At 41.5% G+C, this 22,361-nt stretch overlaps 1 protein-coding gene across 1 annotated transcript in view; it reads left to right on the top strand.

Annotated features, from left to right (window-relative positions):
- The window catches only part of slc24a4a (solute carrier family 24 member 4a), a 45,990-nt gene that overhangs the window by 8,388 nt on the left and 15,241 nt on the right, over positions 1–22,361 (top strand). Inside the window, exons 3-7 of the mRNA XM_060933050.1 lie at positions 16,942–17,018; positions 19,083–19,157; positions 19,257–19,341; positions 19,461–19,564; positions 21,747–21,821. Of these exons, the coding sequence (XP_060789033.1) occupies positions 16,942–17,018; positions 19,083–19,157; positions 19,257–19,341; positions 19,461–19,564; positions 21,747–21,821 (416 nt within the window). The remainder of the gene's footprint in view (positions 1–16,941; positions 17,019–19,082; positions 19,158–19,256; positions 19,342–19,460; positions 19,565–21,746; positions 21,822–22,361) is intronic.

Below are 22,361 nucleotides of genomic sequence, written 5' to 3'. Positions count from 1 at the left end.
AAGCATTGCTGCTGGGGTACAAATCTCTAAATGGTACAGGGCCCAATTACCTCTCTGATATGTTGCAGCGGCCTAACCCAATCAGATCTACCAGATCGCAGCAGCAAAATTTACTGGTAAAACCTGTTGTTAAAACAAAGTGTGGTGAAGCAGCTTTTAGCTACTATGCAGTACAGCTATGGAACCAACTCCCAGAGGACATTAAAGATGCTCCTGCTGTTGGCAGCTTCAAATCTAGACTAAAGACCAAGCTGTTTTCAGATGCTTTCTGCTAACTGATTAATATTGTCATCTTTACATGTTTTAAACTTTACTTAACTTTTACAGTCTCTGCATGTTTTAAACTTTACTTAACTTTTATTCTATTTTATTCTGCTGTTTTTTACTGAACTTTTACTTCATTTTATTATTTTATTTCTACTATTGTTTAATTCTTATTATTTTTTTCTCTCTTCTTCCCCCTTTATTTTATGTAATTTTATTTTCTATTGTTTACTGTTTTGCTTTTACCTCTGTAAAGCACATTGAACTGCCACTGTGTATGAAATGCGCTATATAAATAAACTTGCCTTGCCTTGCCTTGCCTTGCCTTAATAGAGGCTGGCCATCCTCAAGGATAGAGAGAGAGAGAGAGAGAGAGAGAGAGAGAGAGACATGATAGAACAGCAGAAAGTATCCAGTTGTAGAATCAACCATTCATGCATCAAAACATCATGGGTCAAAGCATTTGACTCTGGTTTGTCCATGAACCACATTGGGCAGTGAGTTGTCTCTCTATATGCAAATAGATCAACTCTTATTGGTTTACATCTTAACTAAGTTACCTCCTTGTAATAAATAAATAAATAAAATCTCACTACCAGAGCTTTATGCCCCCTTGGTGACTTGGTGACATCACCATGGTGGTTCACATTATACACATGTACATGTAAAATTTTCAGGGGTGGACAGTAATGAAGTAGATTTACTTGAGTACTGTACTTAAGTACACTTTTTGAGTATCTGTACTTGAGTATTGTTTTTTTTTTTTTGGAAACTTGTGACTTTAACTTCACTACATTTGAAAGACAAATATTGTACTTTTTACTCCACTACATTTCTGTCAAGGTCCTCGTTACTATGAAGCAGCTTTGAAAGTCGATGTTTTTTTCTTTTTTTTTCTAAAATGTGATTGGTTTTTTCGCAGGTGACACTGAGACAGCCTATCAGTAATCACTAGAGTCACGTCATGTCCATAGACTGTATAAAATCAAGATCAGTGATTTCTCAGCAGCATTATTTGAATACGATCAGTTGATGGCAGAATGGAAGGAGGCGGTTCTTCTGGGGAATGCACACACCTGTGGCCATACCTAGAACCCATGTTTCAGTTTTCTGAAAGGATTAAAGATTTGTTTCATTTTAAATGTTTGCTTTGCTTGCCGAAAACGAACCACATCATGGCCTACAAAAACTTGCTGTCCAACCTGCGGAAGCATATTGAGGGATGTAAACGTTTTATTCCAAGAGAAAGCTTGCAATGAAGTTGTCTGTGCTTTTAGAGCTAGTGATAATGTTGCAAATGTAGCTATACAGTCTGGTTAGTCAAATGACTTTCTATGGATTTGCCCGCCAAGTTGCTGTAGCCTTGTCCATAGCTAGCATTTACACATAGCTAGTTAACTTGGACACTGTTAGTTAGCATGTAAAAATGGAGTTACGCTAACATAAATAACATTAACTTATCTGAAGTACTTTCAGAAATATGTTTTAGCATAATCTTACCAAATAAACAAAATGTAGAAATCTTTCTTTTCTAGTAACGTTAGCTATGATTTTGAGTTTGAAAAGCGTTTGCTAGCATGTCAGGTGGAGCTTCACTGACTAGCTAGCTTAACGTTAAACCACCATGATGGCACAGCATGTGTTCATTTTGCTAATTCACATTTCTGTCTTTGGTCACGGCATTAGGTTTTGTAAGCGTTGTGGCAATAATACAATGATGTGTTGACAGAAAATGACTTTTAATACTTAAGTATTTTTAAAAGCAAATACTTCAGTACTTTAACTTAAGTAAAAAATTGACTGTACAACTTTCACTTGTATTGGAGTAACATTTGACCAATGGGATCTGTACTTTGACTTAAGTAATGAAGTTGGGTACTTTGTCCACCTCTGAAAATTTTACAGTTGTTACAAATAAATTTGTTTGAGTGTTTAGTCATATTATTTTTTCACACACCGAAAAAATGACATTAGTCATGGTCTTGCCTCGACTAAAGTCGACTTTACCCAACTATACCCAGCTAAACCTTGAATTTATTGTTAAAACTGAGAAAAATGGGCCTGAATATGGGCCACAGAGCATAAAATGGCAAAATTCCATTAAGTGAAGTTTCACTGTGCAGTCTAGCTAGGTGCAGGGATAATTATTCATAGTATCTGATTTTCTACAAGTATACAGACCTGTAGGCCTAAGCAATTGTCCTGACGTCTGCTTTGATGACAAACGATAATGGACCCAGTCACTTGTTCACATGGGAGAAACATGTGGTAATATGTGGTACATTTTCACAAAGAGGACCTAAAAAAGCCAAGGGAAGCTGCAGTAGTACTGGTATTAATTATTAAACTTGCATGCCAGAGTATTTGAATGCTTTTAACGCTGGAGACTGAGTAATTTCATCAGTGTGTATAGAAGAAATTCTAACAGTCAAAATGTAGGAGGCTGAAAACCAGGAGCTCAGTGACAAAGTTGCTCATGTCAGCTCCTATGATGACCCTTGAAGGTCTAATTGACATGTTTTAACGTCAGCCACCTGCTCACTCATGGCTCCATTGGGAATGATGCATAATACATACAGAGATTTTAGGGATCTCTGACTGCAAGTGCTCAGATAACATCTGATTAGTATGTCTAACTGTATGTTGTTATAAATTATGTTCATCAAGGTCATATTAAAATGCCAAACATTGTTTTGTGCTCCAAACACGGTTTCCTTTTTTTTGTCCACATCGAACAATAATTATCAACTAGAATATACAATGATACTGTATGACATCAGTAACTCTTGTAGCTCCATAATTGTATTTTTAGTGGCTATGAATATGCAAATGTTTATAAGCTTGCATTTGTGAACATATAAAATGTGTGTGGATGTACGGTATGAGATCCTCTTTCCCAGACATGACCTTGAGACTGTCCTCTAAGCCATATCCTCTCCTCTTCCCTCAGGATGATAGGGTGGGGGTTGTGTGTGAATAGAGAAATGTGATCAGAGCATGTGATCAATGTTCTGTTGTACTTCTCCCTGTTGCTCATGGCAGTCAGGAAGAGGCAGATGAAAACAGTTTAGGAAACATCCCAAAATTCTCACAAGTACTATTTTAGGACTCAACATTTCACATGAATATGAAAGGTCATCTGGTATTGAAGTACATATATACAACCCCAATTCCAAAAAAGTTGGGACACTGTGTAAACTGCGTATTAAAAGTTGAAACTGAGAAATGTTATTGTTTTTTGAAAAATATATGCTCATTTTGAATTTGATGTCAGCAACACATTTCAAAAAAGTTGGGACAAAGGCATGTTTACCACTGTGTTGCATCACCTCTACTTTTAACAACACTCTGTAAACATTTGGGAACTGAGGAGACCAATTGCTGTAGTTTTGAAAGTGAAATGTTGTCCCATTCTTGTTTGATATACAATTTCAATTGCTTAACAGTTCAGGGTCTCTTTTGTCATATTTTGTGCTTCATAATGTATTTAGCACCAAATGTTTTAAATGGGAGACAGGTCTGGACTGCAGGCAGGCCAGTTTAGCACCCAGACTCTTTTACTATGGAGCCATGCAATTTTAATATGTGCAGAAAGCAGTTTGACATTGTCTTGCTGAAAGAAGGAAGGCCTTCCCTGAAAAGGAGTTTGTCTGGATGGCAGCATAGTACTCTGAAACGTGTATATATCATTCAGCATTAATGATGCCTTCCCAGATGTACAAGCTACCCATGTCATATGCACTAATGCACCCTCATACCATCACAGATGCTGGCTTTTGAACTGTGCATTGATAACAAGCTGGATGGTCATGGTCCCTCTCCTCTTTAGCCTGGAGGACGTGGTGTCCATGATTTCTCAAAAGAACTTCTACTTTTGATTCATCAGACCTCGGGACAATTTTCCACTTTGCCTCAGTCCATCGTAAAAGAGCTCGGACCCAGAGAAAGTGGCGGTGTTTCTGGATATTGTTTCTATCTGGTTTTAACTTGCATTTGCGGATGCAGTAATGAACTGTTTTCACAGACGATGGTTTTCTGAAGTGTTCCTGAACCCATACAGTGATTTCCACTACAGACATGTGTCTGCTTTTAATGCAGTGTCACCTGAGGGCCTGAAGATCACAGGCATCCAGTGTCAGTTTTCAGCCTTGTCTCTTGCATACAGAGATTTCTCCAGATTCTCTGAATCTTTTAATGAAATTATGTAGCATAGATGATGTGATCCACAAATTCTTTGCAATTTTACATTGAGGAATGTTATTCTTAAATTGTTGCACTGTTTACCCACACAGTCTTTCACAGAGTGGTGAACCCCTCCCCATCTTTACTTCTGAGAGACTCCGCCTCTCTGGGATGCTCTTTTTATACCCAGTCATGTTACTGACCTGTTGCCAATTAAACAAATTAGTTTTTTTTAAGCATTATACAACTTTTTCAGTCTTTTGTTACCCTGTCCCAACTTTTCTGAAACATGTTGCTGACATCTGATTCAAAATGAGCATATATTTTTCAAAAACCAATAAAATTTCAGTTTCAACTTTTAATATCTTGTCTTTGTACTATTTTCAATGAAATACAGGGTTTCCTTGATTTGCACATCTTCACACTCTGTTTTTATTTATGTTATACACAGTGTCCCAAATTTTTTGGAATTGGGGTTGTAAAATTATTGACTGCATCGAACTAGAGCACACAGATCATTCCGAACTGTTTCCACACTCCAGCAGATGGCAGTGTGGATAGTGTTCATCATAATTAGACGTGGGCACATAGTAGCTTTGTCATCCCAGCATTAGATGTTGATTGTGAACTGCAGAGCTACTTGGGCCAGTGGTGTCTCTGTCAGAGCGGGATGATGCAGATAGTCACAGTGTCACATGAGGTCCCAGGGCTCAGAGGGCCAGAGCTATGGGTGACATATGGACAGTGGAGGCGTGAGCTGACAGATTTGGTTCAGTGCGATTTGGTCTATCAGTGGCCAACAGGGACAACCTCAGGGTGGAACATGAAAAAGCATCCACCTGAGACTGTATTACTTCTGCACCATTTAGTTTGTGTTATTAGGTCTTGATAACAGTTTTTGCAGTGTGTCAGGTTGCATTATCCTTTTGAAACAGGCCACTGTCATTGTGGAATACCACTGCCATGAAGAGGTGTACTTGGTCTGCAACAATGTTTAGGTAGGTGGTACATGTCAAAGTAACGTGTTTCCCAGCAGAACATTGCCCAGAGCATCACACTGCCTCCTCTAGCTTGCCTTCTTCCCATAGTGCATTGTGGTGCCATCTCTTCCTGAGGTAAGCCATGTACACACAGGGGTTAAATTGGGATTGGTTATGTGGGGGGGCTCTGCCTCGTACCCGCCCCTGCCCCCGCCACCCTGCCCCAATATACTTTTTGGAAAATAACCCTCTAATTTGATAACCATATCATATTGCACAGAGATATACACCTTATCTGTGTGTTGTAGGCCTATGTGTGTCTTGTAGTGCCCCCCTACACATTATGGCAGTTTGAATGTAGATTGGTTGGCCAATGTAACAGATTGTACAGGTTGTTGTACATTGGTTTGAAGGAAATGATTAGTGGGGGGTCTGGGGGTCCTCCCCCAGAAGTTTTTTATTATCATACATGTTATTTGCTGAATTCTGGTGCATTTTAATAAGTTGTTAGCTGACTTTACAGAGGTAGGTTGAGCAATATCATGTTAAATCTTGTCACATGCCTACAGGTGAAAAATGTGAAGGAGAAATGTTCAGTGAGAAAATTTGAAGGCTTGCACAATCTTAAACCAAAACAGTTGATTTATTTTGGAGGATAAATGTTAAATATGCCAAAACACTGTCAGTCAAATTGTCAATCAAATATATTCATGCAGTGAATGCAACCAAATACAAACAACACTATAACATTGGAAGCATTTATTATTATTATTATTATTATTATTATTATTATTATTATTATTATGTATTCAATTATTTATTTGGCATGTGGTGCTTTTTGTATTGTCTAGAACATACATAAGATGAGCATATTATAGCAGCAAAATAGAAGCACAATCATTTGAATGCAGCAAAGGTTTTGCTGCATTCAAATGATTGTGCTTCTATTTTGCTGCTATAATATGCTCATCTCATGTATGTTCTAGACAATACAAAAAGCACCACATGCCAAATAAATAATTGAATACATAATAATAACAATAATAATTACACTAATAATACACTAATAATATTAACAATAAATAATAATAAATTAACATTAAATTAAATATTAACAATAAATAATAAAACACTAATAATATTAACAATACAGTGAACATAATCATTATCATATTTTTTATTATTAAAAACAAAATATCAAATAATACTGAAGAGGTGAAAAATAATACTGATCTAAATATGTTGTGTTTTTATTTTTAGACAGTATGTGTTTTGCTAAACACATACTGTCTAAAAATAAAAACACAACATATTTAGATCAGTATTATTTTTTCCCCTCTTCAGTATTATTTGATATTTTGTTTTTAATAATAAAAAATATGATAATGATTATGTTCGTATGCAGGTAAAAGGGGAGACGGTGTACGGAGAAAATTATAAACAAGTCACAATGCTGAAACACAAGCCCAAAAACCTGCAAACCACGACTTCTGATTTTTTTTTAAAGCGAGCTCACAAAAAAAGAAACCCCAAAGTCGCTTATAAAAAGCGGAATTTGCAACCCACGCAGTGTTCCAGAAACCAGAATCTCTGATCGCAAGTTCTGTTCTAAATAGCTTTGACAGGTCGTCTTGTTATCAGGAAAACTATGATCTATCTCATAAAAGTCATGGGTTTATTGATTAATAAAACGATATTTAATTATTCAGAACTGAAAATCGTGAAAAGGGTTTGTTGCTTTTGATGTGTGCGTGATCATATGCCATCCGCTCTGAGCTTATGTGCCGGGGCTCAGCCCCGGACAGCCCCGGCCCAATTTAACCCCTGTGTACACACATACACCAGGCAATCCACATAATGTAAAAGAAAACATGATTCATTAGCTCGGGCCACGTTCTTCCATTGTTCCATGATCCAGTTCTGATGCTCACATGCCATTTGTAAGGGCTTTTGGTGGTGGATAGGCGTCAGCATGGGCACTCTGACCGGTCTGCGGCTACACAGTCCTGTACCAAGCAAGCTGTCAGCACTGTATGTGCTGACACCTTTCTATCATAGCCAGCATTAACATTTTCAGCTATTTGTGCTAAAGTAGCTCTTCTGTGTGATTGGACCAGCCTTGAGTGCCCATGATCCTGTTGTTGGTTAACCAGTTGTCCTTCCTTGGACCACTTTTGGTAGGTACTAATTACTGCATTCCGGGAACACAACACAAGACCTGCCGTTTTGGAGATGCTCAGACCTAATCATTGAGCCATCACAATTTGGCCCTTGTCAAAGTCACTTTACACTTGCCCATTTTTCCTGCTTCCAACACATCAACTTCAAGAACTGACTGCTTACTTGCTGCCTAATATATACCACCTCTTGGCAGGTGCCATTGTAATGAGATAATTAATGTTATAAATTGAGAAAGAGAGAGAGGTCATAACACTGGATTTTTTATAGTGATGTTGTTTCCTTACAGCCAAAAGAGTGGAACAATTTACTAGCATCCAAATAAATGAACGAATGCTGTGTTCAATTTCTCACTCATAAGTGAATTGCTCCTTTATTTCTGCTTTATAGCTTTCTGTATATTAATCTTTTATCTCCCTTTTCAGGGAACTCACTTGGCCTTTTTCTAAATGTAAGTAAGACAAGAGTTACTAGTTAATTGGATGGTGGAACAATAAGTTTTTTTCTTCTTCAGACTATTGGATTAAATGCAAACATAAAAAAGTGTAGTAGTCCAGATATTGAAGTGCATAATATATGCTATATTTCAAGCCTATGCACTTCCATATAAACAGTGTAGCATTTTTTTTTAATAATGTTCTCATTTCAAGAGACCAAAAATAATTGCTCAGATGGCTCTTAGCCAGCTGTGACTTTCTGCACCATTGAACAAGAAAGTGAAGAAATCTGGTGTTGATTCTAGATGTGACATTTGGACAAGTGCTTCTGTTGTCTCTCAGTCATTTTTGTACTCTCTCTCTCTCTCTCTCTCTCTCTCTCTCTCTCTCACCCAATTGCTTACTAGCTCATGTTTGACATTCAGATGTGATGATAGTCTTTGTTATGTCGTGTCTGAGTTAGATATCATGTCTGCATCATGACTCACAGCAGCTCAGAAACATCATTTTACTGAGTATTTTTTATGTGTGCAGAGGTGTCTTAACTGGTTAATTCCAAAGAAATATATTAAAACTCACAAGCAGTGACTTGAAACACACTGTCACAGGAATTGGATTTTAAGGGCCAAAAGTTGACTGTTAAGCAGTGTCAACTGGCAATATCAATTATTTAACCGCATCCAAAGTTAGCAGTTCACTTAACAAGTGCAGGACCTACAAAAAAAAAAAAAGAGGAACTGAAAATGCCTGCATTGTATGCTTGACAGAGCACCAACAAGAAAAAAGTTGGGTTTGGTCTGAGACTTCAGGGAGTCATCCACCAGATTAGACTTGGCCTACACCTGACAATATGTACAATGCCTTGCAGAAGTATTCATCCCCCTTGATGTTTGTCCTGTTTTGTTGCGTTACAAGCTGGAATAAAAATGGATTTTTTTGGGGGGTTAGTACCATTTGATTTACACAACATGCCTACCACTTTAAAGGTGCACATTGTTTTTTTTTATTGTGACACAAACAATAATTAAGATGAAGAAACAGAAATCTGGAGTGTAAATAAGTAATGCCCCCCCCCCCCCCCCCCCCCCAAAAAAAAAAGTCAATACTTTGTAGAGCCACTTTTTGCTACAAATACAGCTGCAAGTCTCTTGGGGTATGTATTAGCTTCGCACATCTAGCCACTTGGATTTTTGCCCATTCCTCAAGGCAAACCTCTTCCAACTCCTTCAAGTTAGATGGGTTGCGTTGGTGTACAGCAATCTTCAAGTTATGCCACAGACTCTCAATTGGATTGAGGTCTGGGCTTTGACTAGGCCATTCCAAGACATTTAAATGTTTCCCTTTAAACCACTTCAGTGTAGCTTTAGCAGTACGTTTAGGGTCATTGTCCTGCTGGAACATGAACGTTTGTCCCAGTCTCAAACCTCTGGCTGACTCAAACAGGTTTTCCTCCAGAATTGCCCTGTATTTAGTGCCATCCATTTTTCCTTCAGTCCTGACCAGCTTTCCTGTCCCTGCAGATGAAAAATATCCCCACAGCATGATGCTGCCACCACCATGCTTCATTGTAGGGATGGTGTTCTCAGGGTGTTGGGTTTGTACCACACATGGCATTTCCCATGATGGCCAAAAAGTTCAGATTTTGCCTCTTTTGACCAGAGAATCTTCTTCCATGTGTTTGGGGAGTCTGCCACATGCTGTTGGGCAAACTCCAAATGTGATTTTTTTTAAGCAATGACTTTTTTCTGGCTACTCTTCCATAAAGCCCCACTAAGTGGAGTGTACGGCTTAAAGTGGTCCTATGGACAGATACTCCCATCTCCGCTGTGGATCTTTGCAGCTCCTTCAGTGTTATCGTTGGTGTCTTTGTTGCATCTCTGATTAATGCCCTCCTTGCCCGGTCTGTGAGTTTTGATGGATGGCCGCCTCTTGTCAGGTTTGTAGTGGTGCCATATTCTTTCCATTTTGCTATAATGGATTTAATGGTGCTCCCTGGGATATTCAAAGTTTGGGATATTTTTTATGATCCCAACCCTGATCTATACTTCTCCACAACTTTGTCTCTGACCTGTTTGGAGTGCTCCTTGGTTTTCATGTTGCTTGCTTAGTAGTGTTGCAGAGTCAGGGTCCTTCCAGAACAGGTTGATTTATACAGACATCATGTGACTGATAATGTGACACTTTGATTGCACACAGGTGGATCTTTTTTTTTTTTAGATATTTTTTTGGGCTTTTTGCACCTTTATTGGATAGGATAGTGTAGAGACAGGAAATGAGCGGGAGAGAGAGAGACGGGAAGGGATCGGGAAATGACCTCGGGCCGGAATCGATCCCGGGTCGCCCGCATTCATGGTATGGCGCCTTAACCACCTGAGCCACGACGCCCCGACACACACAGGTGGATCTTAACCAACTAATTATGTGACTTCCATAAGTGAATTGGTTGGACCAGCTCTTATTTAAAGGAACAGTCCACCATATTTCCATAATGAAATATGCTCTTATCTGAATTGAGACGAGCTGCTCCGTACCTATCCGAGCTTTGCGCGACCTCCCAGTCAGTCAGACGCAGTCAGACGCGCTGTCACTCCTGTTAGCAATGTAGCTAGGCTCAGTATGGCCAACGGTATTTTTTGGGGCTGTAGTTAGATGCGACCAAACTCTTCCGCGTTTTTCCTGTTTACATAGGTTTATATGACCAGTGATATGAAACAAGTTCAGTTACACAAATTGAAACGTAGTGATTTTCTATGCTATGGAAAGTCCGCACTATAATGACAGGCGTACTAAAACCTTCTGCGTGCTTCGGCAGCGCATTGATATCTGAGCTCCGTATCAATGCGCTGCCGAAGCGCGCAGAAGGTGTTAGTACGCCTGTCATTATAGTGCGCACTTTCCATAGCATAGAAAATCGCTATGTTTCAATTTGTGTAACTGAACTTGTTTCATATCACTGGTCATATAAACCTATGTAAACAGGAAAAACGCGGAAGAGTTTGGTCGCATCTAACTACAGCCCCAAAAAATACCGTTGGCCATGCTGAGCCTAGCTACATTGCTAACAGGAGTGACAGCGCGTCTGACTGCATCTGACTGACTGGGAGGTCACGCAAAGCTCGGAGAGGTACGGAGCAGCTCGTCTCAATTCAGATAAGAGCATATTTCATTATGGAAGTACGGTGGACTGTTCCTTTAAGGGTTTCATACAAAAGGGGATGAATATTTATGCACACTGCAGATTTCTGTTTTTTCATCTTAATTATTGTTTGTGTCACAATAAAAAAAAACAATTTGCACCTTTAAAGTGGTAGGCATGTTGTGTAAATGAAATGGTGCTAACCCCCCAAAAATCCATTTTAATTCCAGCTTGTAATGCAACAAAACAGGACAAACACCAAGGGCGATGAATACTTTTGCAAGGCACTGCATTGCTGCCAATATTCCCACAACTGTTCAGCCATGGTCTGAAGGTTAGAGAAGCAGCCTTGGGCCCAAAGGTTCGCCGGTTCGATTCCTGGGACTGGCAGTAAAAATGTGAGGGCAGTTGAGTGAATGAACAGCACTTTCCCCTGAAGTGCCCTTGAGCAAGGCACCTAACCCCCAACTACTCTCTAGCTGCTGTAGCATAGTTGCCCACTGCTCTGGGTACGTGTGTGTGCTCATTAAATTAGATTCACTTTATTGATCCCACATCGGGGAAATTCACGTGTTACAGTAGCAAGAAATTGTCATACAGATAACAAATAAAACTGAAATAAAAATTAGACAAAAGATTCAAAAGATTGACATATCAATTGCATTGATGAGAGATGGCAGAGGTAGTAGTGGTGAAGTAGTGCAAATATAACGACAAACAGGTTATTGGTGCTACATTTCAAGTTGTGGGTGTTATACAGTCTGACAGCAGTAGGTATGAATGACCTGTGCTATCTCTCCTTCTTACACCGTGGGTGTAGCAGTCTACTACTAAAAGAGCTGCTTAAGGCCCCCACAGCCTCATGTAGGGGGTGAGAGGGATTATCCATGATTGATGTCAGCTTGGCTAACATCCTCCTCTCACCCACCTCCTCAATGGAGTCCAGAGGACAGTCCAAGACTGAGCCAGCCCTTCTGACCAGTTTATTAAGTTTCTTCCTGTCCCTCTCTGAACTTCACAGCCCCAGCAGCCCACAGTGTAGAAGATCACTGATGCCATCACAGAGTCATAAAAAGTCCTAAGCAGTGTCCTGCACACACCAAAAGACCTCAGTCTTCTCAACAGGTGGAGATGACTTTGGCCCTTCTTGCACAGGACATCTGTGTTGTTTGTCCAGCCCAGTTTGTTGTTGAGGTGAACACCCAGGTATTTGTACTCCACCACGATCTCAATGCCCAAACCCTGGATGTTCACTGGTGCAATTTGAGGAGCCGTCCTTCTGAAATCAATCACCACCTCCTTTGTCTTGCTGGCGTTGATGCGCAGGTGGTTCAGTTCGCACCAGGCGAAAAAGTTGGTGATGACCTCTCTGTACTCCAGATCATCCCCCTCTGAGACACGTCCAACGATGGCTGTATCATCTGAGAACTTCTGGAGGTGGCAGCTGTCCGTGTTGTAGCTGAAGTCAGATGTGTAAAGTGAAAAAAGGAAAGGAGAGAGCACTGTACCCTATGGAGCCCCCGTGCTGCAGACTACCACATCAGACACACAGTCGCGAAGCCTCACATACTGCGGTCTGTTAATGAGGTAGTCAATGATCCATGCAGCCAGGTGGCAGTCGACACCAGCTCCCTCCAGCTTCCCCCTAAGCAGTGATGGCTGGATTGTGCTGAAAGCACTGGAGAAGTCAAAGAACATGACTCTCACAGTGCTCCTAGTGCCCTCCAGGTGTAAAAGTGACCGGTGCAGCAGGGAGATGATAGCGTCATCCACACCAATGCCCGGTCGATATGCGAACTGCAGGGGGTCCATCTCGCTGTTCACCAGGTGTTGGAGGTGGGAGAGAACAATCCTTTCCATGATTTTCATCAGGTGAGACGTTAAAGCTACTGGCCTAAAGTGGTTGAGCTCCCTGGGGTGCGCAGTCTTGGGAACTGGAACCACACAAGATGTTTTCCACAGAAGTGGAACTCTCTCCAGACTGATGCTCAGGTCAAAGATGTACAGAAGTATCCCACAGAGCTGATCTGCACAGTCCTTAAGCAGTCTGGAGTTGATACCATCAGGGCCAGCAGCTTTCCTCATCTTGGTCCTCCTCAGCTCCTTCAACACCTGATCAGCTGTTATGGAGAGGCGAGGGGTGTAGCCGAGGTGTGACTCCTGTAGAATGAGGTCGGGGGTGGAGTGTGTGGATTGGTCTGGCAGGGAGGGGAGTGGGTGATGTGGTGTGAGGAGGGAGCTGTTGGTGTCAGAGGTATTATGTGGGGGTGAAGTGATATCACAGACAGGTCAGGACTATGGTGAGTGGGGGAGGGTGGGGTGGCACAGTCAAATCTGTTGAAAAAGAGATTCAACTCATTTGCCCAGTCCTGGCCCCCAGATACAGGGCCCCTCCCACTGTCTTTTGTGTGGCCAGAGATGGTTTTCAGACCTCTCCATACCTCTCCAGCGTTGCTCCCCTTGAGGCACTCCTCCAGCTTCCTCCTGTAGCTGTCCTTGCCTCTCCTTATCCTCCTCTTCAGGTCCCTCTGCACTCTCCTCATCTTCTCCTTGTCACCAGATTTAAAAACCCTCTTCTTCTCGTTTGATAGACATTTTAGTTCAGAGGTCACCCAGGGTTTATTGTTGGGAAAACACCGTACCCTCCTGATAGGTACAGTGTTTTCTACACAGAAATTAATGTAATCCATGATGCAGGTTGTCAGGCTATCAATGTCATCCCCGTGAGGTTCACACAACACATCCCAGTCCGTGGTGCCAAAGCAGTCCCTCAGTGCCATACTGGTCTCCTCAGACCAGCTCCTTACATACCTCTTGGTGGGTGGTTGTTTATTCACCATAGGTATGTATGTAGGGGACAAGTGAACCAGATTATGGTCCGAATGGCCTAACGGGGGGAGGGATGATGAGCTATATGCGTCCTTGGTGTTCACATACATTAAATCCAAAGTTCTATTGTCTCTGGTGTGGCATTTCACATACTGAGTGAAGGTTGGGAGAGTGGAGGACAGGGAAGCATGATTAAAGTCACCGGAGATTAGGAGCAGGGACTGGGGGTGCGATGTCTGAAGCTTTGACACTGCAGTGTGTAAGAGCTCACAGGCTGCAGCAGCATCGACCGCCGGGGGGATGTACACAGTTATCGCGATAACATGCGAGAATTCCCTCGGGAGGTAATATGGCCGAATGCTAACTGCTAGCAGTTCAATGGTTTTACTGCAGTACTGCTCCTTTATCCTGATGTGCCCTGGGTTACACCATCTGTCGTTCACAAACATCGCTATACCCCCTCCTTTCCTCTTACCGCTCTCCTTGGCTTTCCTGTCCTCTCTCACAAGTTGAAATCCATCCAGAGTGACATGTGAGTCCTGTGAGAGTTCATTCAGCCAAGTGTCTGTGAAGCACATAAGGCTACACTTGCGGTACTCCCTCTGCAGCCTGGTTAGCACCATTAGCTCATCCATCTTATTAGGGAGAGATCTTACGTTTCCCATGATGGCAGACAGTATGCATGGTTTATACCGTCTTTTCTTCTCACAGCACTTCGTTCCAGCTTTGCATCCCCTTCTCCTTCTCCTTAATTCCGCGGGGATCACCAGTCTTTCCACGGGGAGTACCTTGGTGTTGCGCAGTGCTAACAGCTGCTCCCGAGTGTAAACAATGGAGCTGTGGCTGAAAGGGTCCGCTGATGCCGATTTAAGTAGCCTGAGAAAGAGAAAAATACAAATGCACAGTCTCACAAGTATTACATCCCTAGGTGCACACTTCCAACTGAGACGAGTGCAGAAAGAAACACGAAAAAAGTACAAAAACATACCAAAACACATAAACACACTCGGAGCTACTGCAACTAGCTGCCACTCTTGCGGCGCCATCTTGTCTTACTTGTCCATGCATGTGTGTATTCACGTATTCAGTATGGATTAAATGTAGAGGAGGAATTTCACTGTGCTTGAGTGTGTATGTGATAAATATAGGCTTCTTCTTCTAAACACATACCTTTCCATTTTCCTTGGTACAGTATTTTGCTAAAAGAGTAAAAAATTGTAGTTTACATTTTGCTGGCCTTGTTTTTCTTTCTTTCTTTCCAAAAACTGACTTCACATATTCCTCGTGAATAATTCATATTGCTCATGTGTATGTATACCAACATCATCACATATAACTATCAGCTTTTACACCATTTGTAAATCAAGGTTTTGTGCTTAAATTTGTCTTTTCAAATTTTCTGAATTTGAATCAGCTGATGTCTGTGTTCTAGTTTATCTCATCTCATTATCTCTAGCCACTTTATCCTGTTCTACAGGGTCTCAGGCAAGCTGGAGCCTATCCCAGCTGACTACGGGAGAAAGGCGGGGTACACCCTGGACAGGTCGCCAGGTCATCACAGGGCTGACACATAGACACAGACAACCATTCACACTCACATTCACACCTACGGTCAATTTAGAGTCACCAGTTAACCTAACCTGCATGTCTTTGGACTGTGGGGGAAACCGGAGCACCCGGAGGAAACCCACGTGGACACGGGGAGAACATGCAAACTCCACACAGAAAGGCCCCCGTCGGCCCTGGGGCTCGAACCCAGGACCTTCTTGCTGTGAGGCGACAGCGCTAACCACTACACCACCGTGCCGCCCCATGTTCTAGTTTATGATCATGTTAATTTTTTCGAACAAAATTCTTACAAAATATACTTTGGATTTGAAATCAAGTGTTCTGAAATAAAGGTGGAAGACCATGTGCACAAAACTAATAAAGTTTTGAAATGTTATTTATGAAAGAGTGGAAAAGATCCCTGTACAACAGGTTTGTCGAACATATTTTACATCATTACTCATTTTATCATTACAGTCAGTGCAATGTCAAGTGGGTCTGACCAAAATAAATCAGCTTAATGAACAGTAACATGTCAAAAACTCCTTTGTAATGTGTTCATTTATCTGAAAGGTGCATTGTGAAGGCACGGACAGATATATCACCTATAAGACAAATGAACCGAAATGAACCGTTCATTATAAAAAGAAAATCCAAATTATGGTTCCAAATTATAAAAGACCTTGGGTAATTTTCACCTCCTTGAACTTCTCCACATTTTGTAGTGTTACAACCTATGAAGTAATTTTCACTGCATGTCATATTTCCCTAGAGTACTAGTGCACAGGTTTCCCACCCTGGTCCTGCCCCTGCCCTGCATATTAATCCAGCACATCTAGCACAACTAATCCTCTAATTAATAGCTCTTCCTAAGTAGGATGTGTTAGAGCAGGAAAAAACACGGGGGGTACCTGTGCACTCATAGAATAACAAGGCTAGCACTTTTTCCCAAATCTTTTTCAAAGTTTTTGATTTAGTCACTTGCAGAAAATGAATTGAGTTTTGAATTACAAAAAAAAAAAAAAAAAAAGGATTTAAAAAAGAAATTGCATTTAGATTCTAAGTTCATTTAATAGGTCGGGTTTGAACCTTTATCATGGGCTGTATGTTTGACTCTCCTGTATGCAAAAATGTAGATTTTCAGGGTTTTGCAACAAACAAGCACTACTGAAAAAAGATATAAAGCTTGAAATTTTTTTTAAATTATTATTAACTATAAATTGTCTCTATATTTGTAGGCTCAAAATATCAGTCATAACTCACACTGTATAAGTTATTCATTTTATTCATTCAATTTTCTTATCTTCATAAAAGAATGCCAACTGTTGCATCGATTGTGCTTATGAAAAGACGTGAATATTGCATGTAACACGTATTCTCATTTCAGCCATCCATGAGTTCCCTGAGGATATGTTCACGAACCGAGAGCGAACACGAGGAGCTGTCTTGCTGCACATATTTGCTGTAGGTAAACTCAGTGTCTGTGGCTGTGCTGTCAAAGCCTGTCCGATCCCTACAATTGAACCTGCCATCCAGAATACATGGAGCAGCTCTGACAACTTTATGATCATTATAAATTGTTTGTCAACTGTTCATTATGCCATGTGACTGGTTGTCCTGAAAACTGCACGTGTCTACAGTGCCTAAAGATATCTCATCTCATCTCATTATCTCTAGCCGCTTTATCCCTCTACAGGGTCGCAGGCAAGCTGGAGCCTATCCCAGCTGACTATGGGCGAAAGGCGGGGTACACCCTGGACAAGTCGCCAGGTCATCACAGGGCTGACACATAGACACAGACAACCATTCACACTCACATTCACACCTACGGCCAATTTAGAGTCACCAGTTAACCTAACCTGCATGTCTTTGGACTGTGGGGGAAACCGGAGCACCCGGAGGAAACCCACGCGGACACGGGGAGAACATGCAAACTCCGCACAGAAGGGCCCTCGCCAGCCCCGGGGCTCGAACCCAGGACCTTCTTGCTGTGAGGCGACAGCGCTAACCACTACACCACCGTGCCGCCGCCTAAAGATATCAATTAATAAAAAACAAACAAGCCTTTAATGACTCTAGAGATCCCTTAAGCACATCACATCACATTCATAATCAGCACAGTTCTGCTGCGTTAAATATAAAATAGAAATGGTCTGAAATTTGAAATTGCCTCCAAAGTTTTTTTATTGGTAGTACGACATGATGTGATTAGCAACTTCTCCATTTATCAACGCTGTAAATGTATTATATATGACTAGCAATTTCTCCATTTGTATTTATTAATTATTAAAACTAATTTCTTCTTGGAAAAGTTAGGACGGTATGGAAAATGCAAATAAAAAAAGAAACTACATTGCAGTCTACATTGCAGACAGCATGAACCCAAGATATTTCATGTTTTGTCTCATCAGCGTCATTTCCTTTGTTAATATACATTCATTCCTGTGTTTCGGGCCTGCAACATGTTCCAAAAATGTTGGAACAGGGACAATTTAGGGCTAGTAATGAGGTAAAACAATTTAATGATGTGATTTGAAACAGGTGACGTCAACAGGTGATTGTAATCATGATTTGGTACAAAATCAGTATCCAGGAAAGGCCTAGTCTTTGAGGAGCAAAGATGGGCCAAGGATCTCCAGTTTGTCAAATGTGTGAGAAAAGTATTGAAATGTTTCAAACAATGCTCCTCAAAGAAAGATACAAAGGGATTTATATACTTCACCCTCTAAGTTGCATAGTATCATTAAAAGATTCAAGGAATTTGGAGGAATTTCGGTGCGTAAAGGGCAAGGGCTCAAGCCTAAGCTGAACACCCGTGATCTCCGATCCCTCAGACAGCACTGCATCAAGAACCATTATTCATCTATAGCTGATATAACCACGTGGGCTCAGGATTACTTTGGCAAACCTCCCATCGTTTTTGGAAACGTGTTGCAAGTATCAAAATTGAAATAAGAGTTTATTCTCATCTCATCATCTCTAGCCACTTTATCCTGTTCTACAGGGTCGCAGGCAAGCTGGAGCCTATCCCAGCTGACTACGGGCGAAAGGCAGGGTACACCCTGGACAAGTCACCAGATCATCACAGGGCCAACACATAGACAACCATTCACACTCACATTCACACCTACGGTCAATTTAGAGTCACCAGTTAACCTAACCTGCATGTCTTTGGACTGTGGGGGAAACCGGAGCACCCGGAGGAAACCCACACGGAGAACATGCAAACTCCACACAGAAAGGCCCTCACCGGCCACGGGGCTCGAACCCAGATCTTCTTGCTGTGAGGCAACAGTGCTAACCACTACACCACCGTGCCGCCAGAGTTTATTCTTAAAAAAAAAAAGTAAATAAAATTCACGATGTAAAACATGAAACAATGTGCTGTTGTATTGTTTTGAGTGCAATACAGGTCAAAGATTATTGTTAAATAATATTTTTCAGTTTTAATATCTATTTCAACATACTGTCCCAACTTTTCTTCTTCTTCTTCTTCTTCTTCTTCTTATTATTATTATTTTGCTTTAGGCTGTCTACATGTTCCTGGCTCTAGCTATCGTGTGTGATGACTACTTTGTTACATCACTAGAGAAAATCTGTGAAGTAAGTGGGATTATAGAAACTTTAAACTGTTCAAGCTCTGAAACTAGTTTCCACATAGAATCATTCTACTGAGCTCAATCATCTTTTGTCATCTGTCAGAAACTGCATTTGAGTGAGGACGTAGCTGGTGCAACATTTATGGCTGCTGGAAGCTCAGCTCCTGAGCTTTTTGCCTCCATCATTGGTGAGACACACACACACACACACACACACACACACACACACACACACACACACACACACACACACACACACACACACACATAATGTTTGCTATGGGGCTAAATATTGTGTTTTCTGCAGGTGTGTTCGTCACACATGGAGATGTGGGTGTGGGCACGATCGTGGGTTCAGCTGTCTTCAACATTCTCTGCATCATTGGTGTGTGTGGAATCTTCGCTGGACAGGTGTGTGTGCATAAATCTTTCTCTGAAATTTTAACGGCATTATTTGTCCATTTCATACAGTGTTTATGCCATGCTTTTACTATTTGAAATTTTGAAGGTGTGTTACAAAATAAAATACCTTAGTTCCAATTAAGGGGAATCAAAACATTTTCAGCTTCAGAACAGTACCATTTGCTTTTTTTTTTTTTTTAAATATGATGCATGATATGTGGCAGGTATTACCTTGAATTCTTGCTAATATAAAATAAAATCTGTTTCTTTCTTCATTATAGATCAGACCTTGTAAAAAAAAATTCTCTGTCTTTTGGTCATGATCGATGTGTGTAACAAACAGCATGTTAAACCATGCGCCACCTGCTTCCCTTCCTGTGCCAAGACCTGGTCTTCCCAGGCAGTCTCCTGTCCCAGTACTAACCAGGTCCTTGAGACACACTGGGTGGCACCAGTCTCTGTTTCAGTAGTCCTCAGCCTCTTGCCTATTACCTAGCTGGGATTATAGTGGGGGGCTAGTCCTCTGGTAACCATGAGTTTGACTCCCTAATCGCATCTGTATTGCAGCGTGCCTCACCATATGACAGCAGGTACCATTTTGATAACGATCTTTGGTATGACCCAACCGTGAGTAGAACTTGCGATCTCCCAGTTGAGAGGCGGACACGCAAACCATTAGGCCAGCCCATGGCCCTCCACCTGCTTACTTACTCCTAATGCCTAATACAGTACAGGTCAGGTCCCTCCAATGGGAGAGTAATAATACAGGGTTTTTCAAAAAAATTTGATATTATTTGAGATGTAAATATCCCAGAAACTACATAGTCTAGGCAAATGAAACTGAACAGGCTTAATGTTGAGCAATATAAGATTTATTCCTTAAATTCTGAATGAGAAATTCAAAGGTATGTGGATTCCATGAACGATTTCACAAATTTTCAATATGCGCGCTGCCTGAGACATGGCACGCGTCAAGTCGGTAGTCCAGCTCCTGCCAAACACGCTGAAGCATGTCTTTGGTAACGGTCTTTTCTGGTAACAGTGCATTTTTAGAGAATTCTCTCATAAATGCACACTGCACAGTCTTGTTCGACTGCGTTCGAGTGTCCTCTAACACACAAAACGCCTTTCCTTTTCCAGTGAATGGCATTTCTATACCTAAAAAGATAAAAACATTAAACATAAAAATTTGACCTGTTTCCACACAAGCTGTTAAAACTTGAGGTCAACAGAATGAGAATTGAGCAGCACGGTGGTGTAGTGGTTAGCACTGTCGCCTCAGAGCAAGAAGGTTCTGGGTTTGAGCCCAGTGGCCGACAGGGGCCTTTCTGTGTGGAGTTTGCATGTTCTCCCCGTGTCTGCATGGGTTTCCTCCAGGTGCTCTGGTTTCCCCCACAGTCCAAAGACATGCAGGTTAGGCTAATTGGTGGCTCTAAATTGACTGTGAGTGTGAATGGTTGTTTGACTCTATGTGTCAGCCCTGCAATAACCTGGTGACTTGTCCAGGGTGTACCCCACCTCTCGCCCATAGTCAGCTGGGATAGGCTCCAGCTTGCTTGTGACCCTGTAGGACAGGATAAGTGGCTACAGATGATGGATGGATGGATGGATGGATGGATGGACGAGAATTGACAAAGTTATTAGATTGTGAAATATCAAATTTTTTGAAACACCCTGTATTGTGTTCTGCTTTTACTCTTTAAAAATCTCTGTTAAAGAATCCTGAGTGGCACAACAGAAAAGCATTTGCTGTATAATTGGGAGATCACAAGAGTTCTTGATGATGCCACAGCCATCAGGAGCCAGCAGCCAAGAGAGTAAAATTGGTCATGCTGTTTGGGTGGGAGGGACGGCATACTCTCTATCCCTTGTCAATCACAGCAACACTAGCCAATCGCAAGCATCTGTGAGCTCATGTATGCAGACCAGGGCAGATAATGCATTCCGCTGAATGTGTTGAGCAGCAATTGGAATGATGTGGTCAGCTGGCTTCATGTGTTTCAGAGGAAGCATGTTAGCCTTCACCCTCCTCTTTTGGTAGCTGCTGTATGACAGAGAAGCCCTGGCTGGTGGGTGGGAATTGAAAAGTGACCATATTAAGAGAAAGTAACCATGTAATGATGAAGAATGAATTTAATACAGCGTCAAATGTAACAACCGCCTTTTGAAAGCTTTTTTTTCTCTTCTAAAGGTTGTCTTTCTCACCAAGTTCGCTGTATTTCGGGACTCTCTTTACTACACACTGTCTGTTGTAGCACTTATAGCAGTAAGTACGATATTGCAATAAATAGTGTTTACTGTGTTTTTCTTAAAGGGATTTTTTTAGTATATTGTAAACCCTAAATCAGTTCCAGGCAGCTATAAAAGCAAATGCATTTTTTAAAATTATATAACACATTTTTATATTTGGGGTGGCACGGTGGTGTAGTGGTTAGCACTGTCGCCTCACAGCAAGAAGGTCCTGGGTTCGAGCCCAGCGGCTGACGAGGGCCTTTCTGTGTGGAGTTTGCATGTTCTCCCCATGTCTGCGTGGGTTTCCTCCGGGTGTTCCGGTTTCCCCCACAGTCCAAAGACATGCAGGTTAGACTAATTGGTGGCTCTAAATTGACCGTAGGTGTGAATGGTTGTTTGTCAGCCCTGCAATGACCTGGTGACTTGTCCAGGGTGTACCCCGCCTCTCACCCATAGTCAGCTGGGATAGGCTCCAGCTTGCCTGAGACCCTGTAGAACAGAATAAGCGGCTACAGATAATGGATGGATGGATGGATTTTTATATTTGAAAAAAAAGTAGTAATTTAGGCTGGAC

Source organism: Neoarius graeffei, chromosome 11, assembly GCF_027579695.1.
Source record: "Neoarius graeffei isolate fNeoGra1 chromosome 11, fNeoGra1.pri, whole genome shotgun sequence".
Taxonomy (NCBI): domain Eukaryota; kingdom Metazoa; phylum Chordata; class Actinopteri; order Siluriformes; family Ariidae; genus Neoarius; species Neoarius graeffei.
Note: the sequence above shows the minus strand (reverse complement) of the source record. Positions and strands in the feature narration are given on the sequence as shown.